General features: G+C 22.1%; 2 protein-coding genes across 4 annotated transcripts in view; one reads left to right on the top strand and one right to left on the bottom strand.

Annotated features, from left to right (window-relative positions):
- Positions 1–19,059, bottom strand: part of LOC117181518 — a 65,104-nt gene that overhangs the window by 16,991 nt on the left and 29,054 nt on the right. The window contains exon 1 of one of the 2 annotated variants that reach the window (XM_033374283.1): positions 13,772–14,080. The exons of the other annotated variant lie outside the window; for it this stretch is intronic. Within the exon in view, the coding sequence (XP_033230174.1) occupies positions 13,772–13,773 (2 nt within the window). The 5' untranslated portion in view covers positions 13,774–14,080. Of the gene's footprint in view, positions 1–13,771; positions 14,081–19,059 lie in introns of those variants that run through there. 2 annotated transcript variants of the gene reach the window in all.
- The window catches only part of LOC117181519 (enoyl-CoA delta isomerase 2, mitochondrial), a 33,949-nt gene continuing 28,853 nt past the window's right edge, over positions 13,964–19,059 (top strand). The window contains exon 1 of one of the 2 annotated variants that reach the window (XM_033374286.1): positions 13,964–14,326. The gene's annotated coding sequence lies outside the window, so the exon portion shown is untranslated. The remainder of the gene's footprint in view (positions 14,327–19,059) is intronic. The other variant, XM_033374285.1, reaches the window with a different exon arrangement.

Raw genomic sequence — 19,059 nt, 5'->3', positions numbered from 1 at the left:
GTTGAAATTCTTCTTTTTTGGTTAAAAACGTATCTTTTGTTTGCTTCAAAATTCAAATGTTTCGTTAAAAATTTCTATATTTTATTGGAAATTTTTTTTTTAGTAGAAAATAGATATTTTTGGTTGAAAATTCATCTTTTTCTTTCAAAATTCAACATTTTTAGTTTAAAATTCAACTATTTGGTTGAAAATGCAATTATTCCGTTGAAAATTTATTTATGGTCGCAAATTTAATTTTTTTGTCGAAAACTCCACATTTCAAATAGAAAATTTGTCCTTTTGGATTGAGAATTAATCTTGTAGTTTAGAAATTTTACATTTTTTGGGTAAAAAAATTATTTTATTGTTTATTATATTATATATTATTTATTTTACATAAATGTAATTAATTTTGTATATTTATATATTTATTATTTTAATTTTCAAACCAAAAGGATAAATTTTGTACTTACAATGATAAATTTGCAACGAAACATTTGAATTTTCGACCAAAAAAGGCAACTTTTTAACAAAATAGTAAAATTTATAACTAAAAGATCGAAATTCTAAACGAAAAATATAATAGTAGATTTTTTAATTAAAAATAATTACCTTTTAACCGAAAAAGATGAATTTTCTACCGAAAGATGAATTTTCAAGTCAAAGGAAGATTTTTTTTTATTCAAAGCTATGAATTCTGCACCAAAAATATAATTGTTGAATTTTAAATTAAAAATAATTCATATTAGAGCAAAAAATATGAATATACTATCAGAACATGAATTTTGAATCCAAAAGCACGAATTTTCTATTTAAAATTACGAATTTTTAACTAAACAGTTAAGTTTTCGACCCAACCATATGACTTTTTAAGAAAATAATGGAATTTTGAAGAAAAAATTAAATTTTCAACAGATAGAGATAATTTCTTAAATAAAAATATAATAGTAAGGTTTTCCTTTCAAAATAATTAACTTTTAACAAAAAAAAAAGATGAATATTTACCGAAGGACGAATTTTCTATTTATAATTACGAATTTTCAACAAAAAAAATCTGTTAAATTTTTTACCAAAACGTATGATTTTTTAAGAAAATATTAGAATCTTCTACAAAATTATTATATTTTAAACAAAAATATATAAATTTTTGACCCAAAATATAATAGTAAACTTTTTCATTAAAAATGAGCCTTTTAACAAAAAAAGATTCATTGTCTACCAAAAGATGAATTTTTAATCCAGAAGGAAGAATTTTCTATTTACAAAGACGAATTTTCAACAAAAAAGTTGAAATTTTGACTAAAGAAGATAACTTTTTTACAAAATTGTTGAATTATGGATCAAAAATATAATAATAGACTTTTTCATTGAAAATAATTAACTTTCAGCCAAAAAAAGATTAATTTTTATCGCAGGATAAATTTTCCATCAAGAAGGACGAATTTCCAATAAAAAAGTTCAGTTTTTGAATAAAAAGACGAGTTTTTTAAGGAAATATTTTAAGTTTCAAGAAAATAATTGAATTTTTGAGCTAATAAAAAATGCATTTTTTAGAAAATAGTGGAATTTTAAACAAAATAATTCAATTCTTATCCAAACATTAAAATGTTTTACCAAAAGAGAAAAGTTCTGCGTCAAAAGTATATATATATATATTATATTTTTGATTTATTAATTTAAATTCATATAGGATTTTCAAATGTTTTAATAAACATATTATGTGTTTTAATGAACGCAATTTGTTTCCTTATTTATTATTATTATTACTATTTATTATTATTATATATTATATTATATTGTTATATATATATATTATTTACAATGAAAATTGTAAAATGTTTATTTGAAAAATTCAATTCGAGGTCTTTTCCCAAAATAGTTATAATTAACAATGAAATATTTTCCTCGATTTTATAAGTTTTCTGACAATAAATATGACGAAAAGCAAATTTTTTAATGAATTCATCAAAACTAATTAAATTTGTTTACAATTTCTAATTTTTTTAAACTTAAAAAGTTTTCAAACTACAATTTTTTTTAATTCTTCAAAATAAAAAAATGTCCTAAATTCTTACAGAAAATAACTTGAAATTTTCCTAACAATCTAGAGAATATTGTTTGATTCTCTAAAAAACCTTCCAAATTCATAAAAAGCTTCTTTTCTACAAAATTTGAAAAATTCTACATTTTTCTCAACATTTTTATAATTTTCAAATTAACCATTATTTTTTATCTTTCTAAGATATCTAAACGTTCTAAATGTCTTTTAAAATTTTTATTATAATTTTTTAAAGACAAAAAAATTTGTCTTAAAGACTTCCAGATTTTTGTTCGAAAATTTTTTGTAAATACTTTGAAATCTTTTGTAACATTATGCTAAAGTTAATTTTTTTTAAATAAATAATCATTTAACATTTTTCTGGGAATCTAAACAAAATTTGTTTACTCTTTAAGCCTTTCGTGATATTAATTCAGCTTCCTTTTTCAAAATCTTCAACAATCTACATTTTTAAAAAATGAAGTTTTATACAAGTTTCAAATTAAATTTTAATTGTTTGAATACTTTAAAATATTTATTAATCATAATGCAATTTTTGTTGTAATTTTGTAATTCTGATTTAATTTTCTTTTAGAATCTCTTTTTCAAAATAAAGAAATCATTTGAAATTTAACCATGAATCTTCAGATAATTTTACTTCCACAATTAAAAAAAATAAACCGAAATAATTGTTTTAAAATCTTTCAGATTCTTTTTCGACATATTTTAAAATCTTCAAAACTTAAAATTAACCTTTTGAAATAAAATCTAAATAATTTGGAATTTTTCCAAAACCTTTTTGTCCGAGTGGTAGCAAAATAAAAAAAAAAAATGTTAAATCTTCAATTCTTAAATTCTTTAATATTAAGCTAAATATCCGTACATAGAATTTTCAAATTCTATTTACAATTACGGATTTTTATTTTTAAAAACAGTATAATTTATGACCGAAAGCGATGAAATCTAAACCAAAAATATAATAGTAGATTTTTCGTTTAAAACTAATTAACTTTAATTAAAAAAAGATGACTTTTTCCAACTGATGAATTTTATTTTAAAAGAACGAATTTTCTGTTTATAATGATGAATTTTCAACAAAACAGTTTAATTCTTGACCAAAAAAAATGAGTTTTTGAGAAAATAGTTGAAGTTTGAAAACAAAAAATTATCTTTTCAACTAAATAGTACAATTTCTAACGAACGAGATAAATTCTGAAGACAAAATATAATAGTTTTTCATTTTCTAATAATTAACTTTCATTTTTTTTAAATAATCATTGTTACCACAGGGTGAATTTTTAATACAGAGGGACGAATTTTCTATTTAAAAGGACGAATTTGCAATACAACAATTTCACAAACAACAGATTTTTAATTAAAAATAATTAACTTTAACTAAAAAAGTATAACTTTTCTACCAAAAGATGAATTTTTATTTAAAAAATTCCTGTTTATAATAATGTAACTTCAACAACACAGTTAAATTTTTCATAAAAAATTATGACTTTTGAATATAATGGATTATATAAACAAATAGATTAGTTTTTACTACAGGATGAATTTTCAATCAAGAATTACCAATTTTCTATTCATCATAATGAATTTAAACAAAAGTTTTTTTTACCGAAAGTGATGAATTCTGAATCCAAAAATTTAATAGTAGATTTTTCGATCAACAATAATTACCTTTAATTAAAAAAAGATGAGTTTTCTACCAAAAGATGAATTTTTATTTAAAAGAACGAATTTCCTGTTTTTAATTATGAATTTTTAACAAAGCAATTGAATTTTCGACCAAAGAATATGACATTTTTTTCTAAAATAATGGAATTAAAAAAAAATTCCCGAAATATTAAAATTTTTGTAATAAAAAAAATAATAAATTCTGAATTATAAATATATTAGTAAACTTTTCAATTAAAAATAGTTTACTTTCAACGAAAAAATTGTATTTTTACCACAGGATGGATTTTTTATTTAGAAGGACCAATTTTCTATTTACAATAATCAATTTAAAAAAATGTATCTTTTTATCGAAAGCGATGAATTATAAAACAGAAAATATAATAGTAGATTTTTGGATTAAAAATAATTTAATTCAATTAAAAAAAGATTACTTTTCTTTCAAAAGATGAATTTTTATTTAAAAGAACGAATTTCCTGTTAAAAAATAATAAATCTTCAACAACACCGTTGAATTTTTCACAAAAAATGATGACTTTTTTTGAAAATAATGGAATTTAAAAAAAATGAAATTCTCACCCAAGTAGTAAACTTTTTTTTACCAAAAGAGATGAATTTTTAGTCCCAAAATATAAATTTTTTATTTACAACTCTAATACAAAAAGATGACTTTTAAATTTGAAAGACGAATTTTCTGTTTATAATGGTGAATTTATAACAAAACAGTTGAATTTTTGTCAAAAAATATGCATTTTTAAGAAAATAGTTGAAATAGAATTTCTAACCAAATAAGATTAATAGTTGAAAATAATTATTCAACAAAATATAATTAGTTTCAACTGGAATAGCAAATTTTACAGTAGAAAGGATTAATTTTCATTCAAAGAAAAAGGGAATTTTTTAACTAAATAGCTCAACTAAAAGAGATTAATTTTTAAAAAAATATAATAGTTGATATTTCAACTAAAAATTATTTTAATTTTTAATCAAAACAGTTGAATTAAAAAAATATACTTTTCAACATGAGTGGAATTTTAAAATAAGAAAGATTTTACAGTCAAGAGAGGAAAAAAATTGCAAAGAAATTGTTGAATTTTCAAGAAAAAAGATGAATTCTCAATCAAGAAGATTAAATTTCAATAAAGGAGATTATTTTTTTTTAATAAAAAAGACGATTTTGAACAAAGCAATTGAATTTTGACAGATAAAATTGAATTTTTTAGACAAATAAGATTAATTTTGTAGCAGAAAAAGCGATTTTCAAAAAAATTAAATTATTTTCGACAAAGAAGATTAAACTTCTACAAAAAAAGCGATTTTCAACAAAATAATTGATTTTTTGAACGAAAAAGTAGAATTTAAAAAAAAAAGATTAACTTTGTACCAAAAGTCGATTTGCGACCAAATAAATAAGTTTTTAAAAAATAAAAACAAATTTGAAACCAAATTCTTTATTTTGTGCTAAAAAAGATGAATTTACAACCAAGAAGATTAATTTTTCACAAAAAGAACGATTTTAGACAAAATAATTGAATTTTTTACAAACAAACAAATAATAATTTTTTACCAGAAAAGACAATTTTCAACCAAAGAAATTAATTTTCGACAAAGAAGATTGATTTTCTAAGAAAAATTGATTTTCAACAAAATAATTGATTTTTTTACGTGAAATTTGAATTTTCAACATAAGATGAATTTTTTTACCAAAAAATACGATTTTCGGCCAAATAAATTAGTTTTAAAAAATTACAAACAAATTTTCAAAGAAATATTTAAATTTTGTACTAAAAAAAATGGATTCTCAAATTAAGAAGATTAATTTTCAAAAAAGGAGATTAATTTTTAAAAAAGACGATTTTGAACAAAATAATTGAATTTTTAAAGACAACGTGGAATTTTTTAACCAAAAAGATTAATTTTTTACCAGAAAAGACGATTATCAAACAAATTAATTAATTTTCGACAAAAAAGATTATTCTTCTACAAAAAAAAAACGATTTTCAACAAAATAATATAATTTTTAGCGAAAAAGTTTAACTTTCAATAAAAAAAATTAGTTTTTTACCCAAAAATATGATTTTTGAACATACAAATGAGTTTTCGAAGAAAACAATGTTCAGCAAATAGTTGACTTTTGATGTAAAAATGATGAATATTTTACTGGAATAGTCGAATTTTCTAACCAAAATGACGAATTTTAGCAAAATAAATTATTTTTTGACCAAGAAGATTATTTTTCTACAAAAAAGTTGATTTTCAACAAAATAATTGATTTTTTAACGAAAAATTTGAATGTTCAACCAAAAAGTATAATTTTTTTACCAAAAATATTAATTTTTTACCAGAAAAGGTGATTTTTAACCAAATTAATTAATTTTTAACAAAAAAGATTATTTTTCTAAAAGAAAAAAGCGATTTTGAACAAAATAATTGAATTTTTAACAAAAAAGTGGAATTTTCAACTAAAAAGATTAATTTTTTTACAATAAGATGAATTTTGAATCCACAAGGACGAATTTTCCATTTTCAGGGAAGCATTTTCAACAAAAAATTGAATTTCCAACCGTAAAAATATAGATCTAGACTTTTCAATTAAAAACAATTAAGTTTCGACCAGAAAAAGGAAAAAATTCTGGAAAATTGAATCGGAATGAATGTTCTAGAAATGACAATTTCGCTTGAATAGAGGCCAAGACTTAGAATCTACGTCTTTGACCTCTTTAACAAATGTTTGATGGAATAATGACATCAGCAAATTACCGTTTACCGTCCTAAACGTTAATGAATGAATCATTTTCTCACATACTCTACCGAGTGGAAAAATATTTTACAACTAACACTAACTTATTTATTTTCTTGCAATTCTAACGATCCCCAAAAGTCACCCGAAGATATTCATAAAAATCTATTTTTGGACTGCAGCCTGAATTACATATCCTCAAATATACACACGATGTTTTCAAATCTTTCAATGTTGAATCAAAACTAGAGACGCATCGAAATATTAAATGGTTTAATAACAAAAAAGAAGAATTTTTAACAAAATAGTTGAATTCTCAATCAAACGGATTAATTTTTAATTAAACAATTGCAATTTTACTAAAAAAAGATTATATTTATATCAAAAAGAGATTAATTTTTTACCAACAAGGATTTTTTAGTGAATAAAGAAAAAAATTGGCTACTAAATGTTGAATTTTCGAATAAATACTTCAATTTTAAACAAAATAGTGAAATTTTCAGTTAAATAATTAATTTTGAACCAAAAAAAAACACGAATTTTCAACAAAAAAATTAACTTTTGAGAGTGTAGATCAATTTTTAAGCAACAAGTTGAATTTTCAGCCTCGAAGGGTGAATTTCTAACAAAAAATTCAATAGTTGATACCTCAACGAATAAATATTTCAACTAAAAAGAAAAAATTGTCGGATTTAACCAACACAATGAATTTTTTGCAAAATACGTGAATTTTCAATCAAATAATTGAATTTTCTAAGAAGAAAGACGAATTTTCGTCTAAAAAATAAAAATTTTCAACAAATCACATCAATTTTCAGCTAAATATTTCGGAAAATGGTTGTTATGCTAGTCCAAATTTTATTTTATTAAATTTTAGTTTACATTTTTTTTTATTATTACAATTTTTAAAATAAATAGTTGAGTTTTTAAACTAAAAAAGATGATTTTTAAACCAAAAATGGTGCAGTTTCAAGTCCAAATAACAAAATTTTCTAAGAAACAAAAAAAAACAGTTGAATTTTCAATCAGCGAATATGAATTTAAAAAAAAAACATAATTTATAAACAATCAGTTGAATGTATAATAAAATAGTTTAATTTACAGTTTAAAAAATTATTTTTATTCGAAAAAAAAATTTCAAATGAAATAATGATTCATCAACTGGAATAGTTGAATATCAAACCAAAAAGATTACTTTTTAATAAACAGTATAATTTTCTACCAAATACTTTTATTTCAACCAAAAAATATAAATTTTTAACTAAAATTATACATTTTGAACTGAACTACTTGAATTTTCAAATAAAAAGATAATTTTTAAAACAAGGAGACTAATTGTTAAATAAAAAAATTAATTTTCTACCAAAAAAGACGTTTTTTCAATAAAATACATAATATTACAACAAAAAAGTTGATTTTTGAACTATAAATAATTTTTTTTAAATAGAATAGTTCAATTTTCAATTAAGAAACTAAATGCTCAATGAAACTGATGAATCTTCCCAAACAAAGGAATTTTTAACTTTAATACTTGAATTTTTAACCAAAAGGTTAATTTTTAAATAAGAAGATTTATTTTTTACCAAGAAAAAAAATTATCAACAAAATAAATGAATTTTTAAATAAAGAGAAAAATTTGCAATCAAACTGAGGAATTTTCAACTAAAATGATGAATCTTTGACTGGAATAGGCGATTTTTAAATAAAAAACATTTACTTTCAACGAAAAACATAAACCTTCAACTAAAAAATATAATAATATACTTTTATTTAGAAAAGTAATAATTTTCAACAACAAAAAAGCGAATTTTTAGAAAACTAATTCAACTTACAGTGATAAATTTCCATAGAAAATTATAAATCTTTAATTGGAATAATTAATTGTTAAACAAAAGAAACATAAATTTTCAAATAAAAACGACGAATCTTTAACTTTAATAGTTGAATTTTGAAACAAAAAGATTAATTTTTAATCAAGAAGATTAATTTCTACAAAAAGTCGAATTTTCAGATAAATTTTAAACCAAAAAGATGATTTTTAACCAAATAAATTAACTTTCAACAATGAAGATTAATTTTCTTTATAAAAAAAGACGATTAAAAAAAATTCAATTTTCAACAACAAGAATTCTCTATTCACCAAAATAGATTATTTTCAACCAAATAAGTAAATTTAAAAAAGAATTCAAACAAAATGGTTGAATTTTCAACCAAAAAGATTAATTTTCTACCAAAAACGAGATTTTTAACTAAATTAATTAATTTTCAACAAATATACGATTAAAAAAAACTGAATTTTTAACGAAATAGTTGCATAATTTTCAACTAAAAAGATTAATTTTTTAACAAAAAATACGATTTTTGATTAAATAAATAAGTTTTCAAAGAAATAGGTGCATTTTTAAGTAAAAAATAATTATTTTTTCTTGTATATTGAGCTGAAGATCAATATTCATCCAAAATTGGAATAGTTAAATTTTCCATACAAATTTTTAACTGGAATAGTCGAATTTTCAACCCAAAAGATGTACTTTTATCTAAGAAGATTAATTTTTTATATATAAAAAGAAAGATTTTCAACAAAATAATAGCATTTTTAACAAAGCGGTTGAATTTTCAAACAAAAACATTAATTTTTTTGCCAAAAAATATGATTTTCGACCAAATAAATGAATTTTCATCGAAATAGTTGATTTTTAAACTAAAACTAAACATAATTTTTTCTACCAAAATCAAAATTTTTAAGAAAAAAATTTAATTTCTACAAAACGAAATAGGTGAATTTTCAACACAGAAAGATCGATTTTCAACTAAAAAGTAAGTTGAATTTCGGGCTAAAGAAGATGAAATAAAATAAAATAATTACAAAATTAAATAATAATTATCCCAAAAATGGAATAGTTAAATTTTCAGTTGAACAAAAAATATATTTTTCACCACACTGATAAATTTTTCACACTAATAAAAGAATTAACTTTCCGTCAAAGAAAAAGATCATTTTTCAACTAAATAGCTCAACGAAAACAGATCAATTTTTATAAAAAACTGTAGTAGTTGAAAATTCAACAAAAACTGATTTTAATTTTCTATCAAAACAAATGAATTTAAAAAAAAAACCTTTTTAACATGAGTGGAATTTTCAATTAAGAAAGATTTAACAGTCAAGTGAGAAAATTAATTGCAAACAAATTTTTGAATTTTCAAGAAAAAAGATAAATTTTGAACCAAGAAAATTAATTTTCTATGAAAAAGAACAAATTTTCAACAAAACAATTAAATGCAGTAATATAAGGCTACTTTTACAAATTAGAAATTATGGTCATTCAATTTTATATTGCAATATCAAACAAAACTGTTTATAAACTATTTAAAATTAAATTCTGATTTCAATTTGAAAATGAGTAAAACAACCTTTGTTTCTACGATGATTTTTTTTACCAAAAAATGCGTTTTTACGGTCCAATAACTTAGTTTTCAAAAAATGTAAACAAATTTTTAATCAAATATTTCAATTTTGTATTTTAAAAAAAATGAATTCTCAACCAAGAAGATTAATTTTCAGTAAAGGAGATTAATTTTTTTTTTTAATAAAAAATACGATTTTGAACAAAGTAATTGAATTTTGAAAGATAAAATCGAATTTTTTAGACAAAAAAGATTTATTTTTTACCAGAAAAAGCGATTTTCAAAAAAATTGAATTATTTTCGACAAAGAAGATTAGATTTCTACAAAAAAAGGCGATTTTCGACAAAATAATTGATTTTTTAAACGAAAAAGTGGAATTTTCAACCAACACAGATTAATTTTGTACCAACAAAAGACGATTTTTTGCCAAATAAATGAAGTTTCCAAAAATAAGAACAAAGTTTCAATAAAATAGTTGAATTTTGTTCTAAAAAAGATGAATTTATAACAAAAATGTGGATTCTCAACCAAGAAGATTAATTTTCTACCAAAAGTATGCTTTTTAACAAAATAAATTGTTTTTCAACAAAGAAGATTAATTTTCTACAAAATGATGATTTTTAACCAAATAAATTGATTTGCAACAAAGATTAATTTTTTACAAAAAAAAAGAAACAATTTTCATCAAAATAATGGAATTTTAAAGAAAAAGTTTCAATTTAAAAAAAAAGATTAATTTTTTACTAAAATAGTCGGCTTTCGCATCAATAAAAGAGTTCATAAAAAACAAACAAATTCTTAAATTTTGTACTAAAAAAGAAAAATTTTCAACCTACAAGATGAGTTTTTCACAAAAAGGACGATTTTTAAAAAAATAATTGAATTTTTTAACAAACAAAAAATATTTTTTTACCAGAAAAGACGATTTTTAACAAAACTAATTAATTTTCGACAAAGATGATTAATTTTCTACAAAAAAAACAAACTATTTTCAACAAAATAATTGAATTTTTAACGAAAAAGTTTAATTTTCAACCAAAAAAATGATTTTTTACCAAAAAATACGATTTTCGCCGAATTAAATTAATTTTCAACAAAGAAGATTAATTGTTTTGCAAAAAAGACGATTTTAAAAAAAATTCAATTATTTTCGACAAACAAGATTAAACTTCTACAAAAAAAGGCGATTTTCAACAAAATAATTGAATTTTTAACGAAAATGTTGAATATTCAACCAAAAACATTTATTTTTTACGAAAAAATACGATTTTCGGACATTTTTTATGAGTTTTAAAAAAATACCAAGATATTTGCAACCCATTTGTTGAATTTTGTGGCAAAAAAGATAAATTTTCATCCTAAAAGATGAATTTTCAACCAAGAAGATTAATTTTATAGAAAAAGATGCTTTTTAATATAAACAATTTTCAACAAATAAGATTAATTTTTTACAACAAAGATGATTTTCAATAAAATAATTGAATTTTTAACGAAAAAAAAGGAATTCTCAAACGAAAAAATTAACTTTTTACTAGAAAAAATGATTTTCAACCAAATAAATGAGTGGCAAAAAATGCAAACAAATTCTCAACTAAATATTTGAATTTTGAATTAAAAACATGAATTTTCAATTGGAATTGTAGCCGATTTATCAACCAAAAAGATACATTCTTAATTCAGAAAATTAATTTTTTACCAAAAATACGATTTTGAACGAAATAAATCAATTTTCAACAAAATAATTAAATTTTAAACTAAAAACAATGGAAATTTAAAGAAAAAAGATAAATTATTAACCAAAAAGATTAATTTTCTACCAAAAACGCGATTTAAAAAAAAATATCAACGAAGAAGATTAATCTTCTGAAAAAATACGATTATTAAACAAATAATTAAATTTTAACAAAATTGTTAAATAATTATCAACCAAAAACATTAATTGTTTACCAAAAAATACATTTTTCGACCAAATGAATGAGTTTTCAAAGGAAAAGGTGAATTATGAACTTAAATAGATAAATTTTGAACTAATGAAGATCAATATTCGACCAAAAATTAAATAGTTACGATCTAAATAAAAAGAATTAAATTTCATTCGAAGAAAAAGCGAATTTCTAAATAAATAGTAAACGAAAATCAAAATAATTTTCTAACACAAGAGACGATTTTTTAACAAAATTAATTAGTTTCCAACAAAGCTGAATAATTTTCCACTAAAAAAGATCAATTTTCATCTAAATAGTTAAATTTTAAATTGAAAAAATTAATTTTCCACCAAACTCATACATTTTTTAATAAATTATGAATCTTTAACTGGAATACAATTGAAATTTAAAGAAAAAAGATTAATTCTTAACAAAGAAGATTAATTTTATACGAAAAATGCCATTAAAAAAAAATTAATTATCTACGAAGAAGATTAATTTTCTGCAAAAAATACGATTTTGAACAAAATAATTGAATTTTTAACCAAAAAGTTTAATTTTCTACCAAGAACGCGATTAACAAAAATTTAACTAATTTTCAAAAAAGAAGATTAATTTTCTAGAAAAATACTATTATTAAACAAATAATTAAATTTTAACGAAATAGTTGAATAATTTTCAACAAAAAAAAAACAAATTTTTACCAAAAAATACGATTTTCGTCTAAATGAAAGAGTTTTTTAAAGGAATAGGTGAATTTTGAACTTAAATAATTGAATTTTGAACTAAAGAAGTTAAATATTCGACCAAAAATGAAATAGTTAAAATTTCAATAAAAGTAATTATATTTCAGTCAATGAAAAAGCGAATTTTTAAATAAATAGTTAACAGAAAAATTAATTTTCTACCAAAAGGACGACTTTTAACCAAATAAATTAATTTTCAACAAAGCTGAATAATTTTTTATAAGAAAAAGGACAATTATCAACAAAATAGTTGAATTTTCAACTAAAAAAGTTCAATTTTAAACTAAATGTTAAATTTTAAACTAAAACCGATCAATATTTAATCAAAAAAGGATTACATAGTTAAATTTCAAGTTGAAAAAATTAATTTTTCACCAAACTGTTAAATTTTTAACTAGAATTATTAATTTTCAACTGGAATACAATTGAAATTTAAAGAAAAAAGATGAATTCTTGACAAGGAATATAAATTTTGTACCAAAAACCCGATATTAAAAAAATTTAATTTTCAACGAAGAAGATTAATTTTCTACAAAAAATAAAACTTTGAACAAAATAATTGAATTTTTAACCAAATAGTTTAATTTTCTACTAAAAATGCGATTAAAAAAAGTAATTTTCAACAAAGAAGATTTATTTTCTAGAAAAATACGATTTTTAAACAAATAATTAAATTTAAACAAAATAGTTGAATAATTTTCAGAAAAAAAAAATTTTACCAAAAAATACGATTTTCGTCCAAGTGAATAAGTTTTCAAAGGAATATGTGAATTAATAGTTGAATTATAATTATAATAGTTGAATTTTGAACCCAAGAAGTTCAATATTCGACCAAAAATTAAATAGTTACGATTTAAATAAAAAGAATTAAATTTCAGTCAAAGAAAAAGCGAATTTTAAAATAAATAGTAAACAAAAAATAATAATTTTCTACCACAAAAGACGATTTTAAATTAATTTCCACCTAAAAAAGACAAACTTTGAGCCGAAAATAGAAAAATTAAATTGCCAACAAAAAATTCCGAATTAACTCTATTTTTTATCTCTAAATTGTGTCCAAGGCCCCTGAATTTCTTCGTTTCTCTATTTCAATTTCGCGCGACCTTTCAGGTTCGAAAATAAAAGACAAAATCTACAATGCGTTTTAAAAATAACCCAAAATTCTTTATTTACCTCTGTCTCAACTTTAAATTTTTATTTCAATTTTAAAATCGAAAAAAGTTGCAATGAATAGGTGAATAGAGAAGTACTTACATAATTGAAAACTAGACGAGGATTGAGGAGCCGCTCTTGATATATGACCGACTTGCATAAATTAAAACACGTACTGCACTCTCTTATCGCTTGTTTTTTGCCTCTCTTTTCTACATAACTGCTTATGCACCAATATAGAAATCGTTGTCATGGTCAAGACACAGCACAGTCTGAAGTTTCTTTACTGACAAGTCCCTCCGGAATTGTTTACTAACTCGAAAATTGCAAGAATTACGATCTATCACGTGTCGCTTCAAGAAGCTATTCAGCACACGTGTTCCGGTCATCGGCTAATTATGAAATTCCCTCCCTAAATTCCTCAAGGACATCCGCCATCTTGGTTCTCTAATTTCAGGGAGGGCAGAAAACCGCGGTCGCCACGGACCGACAGTGCAACCAATAGAACAAAACAATTCTGACGCGTAGAAACCTGTTTTGCAGATTGATGCTCGATTGTGTAATGATATGGAGAGGTAAATAAATAGGGGAGTCCTATCTGGAGCAAAAAGTAAGAGTGGAAACGCGCGGGAGTGAAAATATACGGAAACTTGTTGGGTGAGTTAATAGCTTTTAGGTTATGTTGATATTTGCATTATTTGCCAATATTATCTTGGACTCACTTTGCCAGAAAATTAAAAAAAAAAATAGTTTCAGAACATTTTTCAAAAATTACAAATAAACGTCAGTGATTATTTACAATTTTTCTTTACAGTCGATAAATGAACAAAATGGAATGATTTGTTGAAAATTCAACTGTTTTGTTATAAATTCAAATTTTCGGGTTAAAAATTCATCTTCTGGTTTAAAGTTTCTACAATTTCATTTCGCCTTTTTGACTTAAGGATTCTACAATTGAATTGCATTTTTTTCGTGATTAACCAATTTTTTTTATTGAAAATTTAACTGTTTTGTTGAAGATTCATTTTTTTTCTTTTAAAAATTCTTCTCTCTGTAGAAATTTTATAGTTATTTTTAAAAATGAATCTGTTTCGGTTGAAAATTAATATTTTTGTTAAAAGTTTAATTATTTTGAAAAAAATTAATTTTTTTCTTTCGAAAATTCAACGCGTGGTAGAGAATTCAACTATTTTGTTGAAACTTTATTTTTTTAGTTTAAAATTCATCTCTTTCGGTAGAAAATTTCCCTTCTATGGTGAAAAATAAAACTGTTTAAAAATTGTTCTTTTTCGGTTAAATTTTAACGTCCCGGTTAAAAATGTACAATTTCTGGTTGAAAATTCAACTGATTGGTTAAAAAGTACCGTTTTTGTTGAAAATTCATATTTCCCGGTTTCAAATTCCTCTGTTTTGTAGAAAATAAAAAAGTCTAGTTAAAAATTAAACAGTGTGGTAGAAAATTTATTGTAGTTATTGAAAATATATGTCCTTAAATTAAAGTTTACTAATTGATCATTCGTTTTTTTTTTACTTAAAAAAAAATTCTTTTTTAATTGAAATGTTGACTTTTTTGTTGAAAATTGAATTGTTTTGTAGACAATTCGTCTTTTTAGTTTGAAAATTCAACAGTGTGGTAGAACATCAACTGATTAGTTAAAAAAAATTTTTTTGTTTGAAGTCATCTCTCGCTCTGTAGAAATTTTACTTTTATGGTTAAAAATGAAACTGTCTTGTTAAAAATTCATTTGATTTAGTTAAAAATTAATATTTTTGTTAAAAATTCAATTATTTCGAAAAAATTTACTGTTTTCTTTCGAAATTTCAACGTGTGGTAGAAAATTATACTATCTTGTTGAAACTTCCTTTTTTTAGTTTAAGATTTATCTCTTTCGGTAGAAAATTTCTCTTTTATGGTTAAAAGTGAAACTGTCTGGTTAAAAATTAATCTGCTTCAGTTGAGAATTAATATTTTTGTTAAAAATTCAATTATTTTGAAGGAAATTTATCAATTTCTTTCGAAAATTCCACGCGTAATAGAAAATTGAACTATTTTGTTCAAACTTGATTTTTTTAGTTTAAAAATTTATCTTTTTTTCTCTAAAAATTTTCCCTTTTATGGTTGAAAATGAAACTATTTGGTGAAAACTTAATCTGTTTCGGTTGAAAATTTTCGATGAAAATGGACAAATTTGGGTTTAAAATTAAGCTAATTAGTTAAAAATGAACTTTTTTGTTAAAAATTTAATTGTTTTTTAGAGAAGAAACAGAAATTTTTAACTAAGTAGCTCAACGAAAACAGATCAATTTTTATTAAAAAATGTAGTAGTTAAAATATCAATTGAAAAATATTTTAATTTTAAATCAAAACAATTGAATTAAAAATAAATTCTTTCCAACATGAGTGGAATTTTCAACTAATAAAGATTTTAGAGCCAAAAGAGGAAAAAATTGTAAAAAAATGGTTGAATTTTCAAGAAAAAACATAAATTTTCAACTAAGAAGATTAATTTTCTATGAAAAAGTACAAATTTTGAACAAAACAATTAAATAAAGTAATATAAGGCTACTTTTACAGATTGAAAATCATTGTTATTTAATTTGATATTGCAATTTAAAACAAAACTGTTTATAAACTATTTAAAAATAAATGTTGATTTCAATTTAATAATGAAAAAAAATCTAAAATTCACAAATTGAAATTGAAAATTAAACTAATTGATTAAAAATGATTTTTTTTGTTGAAAATTTAATTGTTTTGTAGATCATTCTTTTTTTTAGATAGAAAATTCAACAGTGTGGTAGAACTTTAATTATTTTGTTTAAAAATCATTTTTTTGTTTTGTTTAAAAAGTTATTTCTTTCTGTAGATATTTTCCGCTTTTAGGTTAAAAATGAAACTGGTTAAAAATTAATCTTTTTCGGCTGGAAATTAATCTTTTCGATGAAAATTCACAAATTAATTAATTTCCGACAAAATAGATTATTTTACTACAAAAAAATTCATTTTCAACAAAATAATTTATTTTTTAACGAAGAAGTGGAATTTTTAACCAAAAAGATTAATTTTGTACAAAAAAGACGATTTTCGGCCAAATAGATGAAGTTTCAATACATAAAAACAAATTTTCAACCAAATAGTTGAGTTTTGTTCTAAACAACATGAATCTATAAAAAAATGGTGGATTCTTAACTAAGAAGATTAATTTTCGACGAAAAGATGATTTTTAACAAAATAAATTGATTTTTCACAATGATTAATTTTTTACAAAAAAAAAAACGATTTTCATTAAATAATGGAATTTTAACGAAAAAGGTTCAATTTTAAACCAAAATTGTCGATTTTCGACACAAATAAATGAGTAAAAAAATAGAAACAAATATGCAACCAAATTCTTGAATTTTATGCTAAAAAAGATAATTTTTCATAAAAAGGACGATTTTAAACAAAATAATAGAATTTTGTAACCAAAAAAAAAATAATTTTTAACAAAATGAATTAATTTTTCGACAAAAAAGAATATTTTTCTGCAAAAAAAGCGATTTTCAATAAAATAATTGGATTTTTAACGAAAAAGTGGAATTTTCAACCAAAAAGACTAATTTTCTACAAAAAAGATGCTTTTGAACAAAATTAATTAATTTTCAACCAAGAAGATTAATTTTTTACAAAAAAGACTGTTTTCAGAAAAATTAAATTATTTCCGACAAAGAAGATTAAATTTCTACAAAAAAAAAAGCAATTTCCAACAAAATAATTGATTTTTTAACGAAAAAGTTGAATATTCAACCAAAAATATTAATTTTTTACGAAAAAAATACGATTTTCGGCCAAATTTGTGAGTTTTCAAAAAATACATACAAATTTGCAACCAAATTTTTGAACTTTGTGGTAAAAAAGATTAATTTTCTTCCAAAAAGATGAATTCTCAACCAAGAAGTTTAATTTTCTATAAAAAAAGATGCTTTTTAACAAAATACCATTAATTTTCAACAAATAAGATTTTTTGCATAAAGAGGATTTTGAACCAAATAATTGAACTTTTAATTAAAACATGATTTATTTGTTTCGGTTGAAAATTAATCTTTTCGATGAAAATTCACAAATTTAAGGTGATGTGTAACTAATTTGTTCAAAATAAACTTTTTTGTTGAAAATTCATTTTTGGTTTGTTTAAAAAATCATTTCTGTAGAGATTTTCCGTTTTTTCCTTCAAATTGAAACTGTCTAATAAAAATTAATCTGTTTCGGTTGGAAATTAATATTTTTGGTAAAAATTCACTTATTTTGAAGAAAATTGACCTTTTTCTTTCGAAAATTCAACGTCTGGTAGAAAATTAAACTATTTTGTTGAAACTTAATTTTTTTAACCCAAAAATGTATCTCTTTCGGTAGAAATTTTCCCTTTTATGGTTAAAAGTGAAACTGTCTGGTTAAAAATTAATCTATTGCGGTTGAAAATTAATCTTTTCGATGAAAATTCTCAAATAAGAGTTGAAAATTAAACTAATTGGTTAAAAATGAACTTTTTTTGTTGAAAATTGAATTATTTTGTTGAAAATTCGTATTTTTAGTTTAAAAATTCAACAGTGTGATAGAGCGTCAACTATTTTGTTTAAAAATCATTTTTTTGTTTGTTTAAAAAGTCATCTCTCTCTCTGTAGAGATTTTTCGCTTTTTGGTTCAAAATGAAACTGCCTGATAAAAATAAATCTGTTTCAGTTAAAAATTAATATTTTTGTTAAACATTCAATTATTTTGAAGAAAATTGATATTTTTCTTTCAAAAATTCAACGTGTGGTACTATGTATGTATTTAATCTCTCCCTTTTACGGGTTTGAGGGCCTCCGCTCCCTGTACATATATTTAAAATTCCATCCTTAGTCTAACTTAACTACTACTTATATTCTAGTCTATCGCATTACGTAGGATAAACAATAATAACAGTAGTGATATTAATTCCTAAAATGAGCGAGCTTCCAGGGCTTCCGTTTCCTCTTACCATAAAAAAAATGCATTTTCCACGATATTGAAAACAATATTCGTTTTTTACTGTCCCTTTTCAGGATCACCCGTTTCGCTCTGCCCTACTCCCTTGCTTTCCCTTACTTCATTCAATTTCTTCATCCACATCACTCCCTGTCCACTACCATCCAAGATCCATCTTATACACTCATCGACACTCAACTGTCCCTCTTCCTCTCCTGTACATCTCTCTAATACATGTGCCCATAACTCCATTTCGTATCCACATACTCTGCATAAATTCTCCTCTTCATTCATCCAATAACTGCATGCTCTCACTCCTTCTCCCATTCTGAACCGTACAACCCTACTCCATTTTTCTTCCTTTTTTATTTTTTTGCAGATATTCTGGTTCCGTCAACCCTTT

The sequence above is a fragment of the Belonocnema kinseyi genome, chromosome 10 (genome assembly GCF_010883055.1).
Source record: "Belonocnema kinseyi isolate 2016_QV_RU_SX_M_011 chromosome 10, B_treatae_v1, whole genome shotgun sequence".
NCBI lineage: Eukaryota > Metazoa > Arthropoda > Insecta > Hymenoptera > Cynipidae > Belonocnema > Belonocnema kinseyi.
The sequence above is the reverse complement of the archived record's forward strand: the minus strand, read 5'-3'. Positions and strand labels throughout refer to the sequence as shown.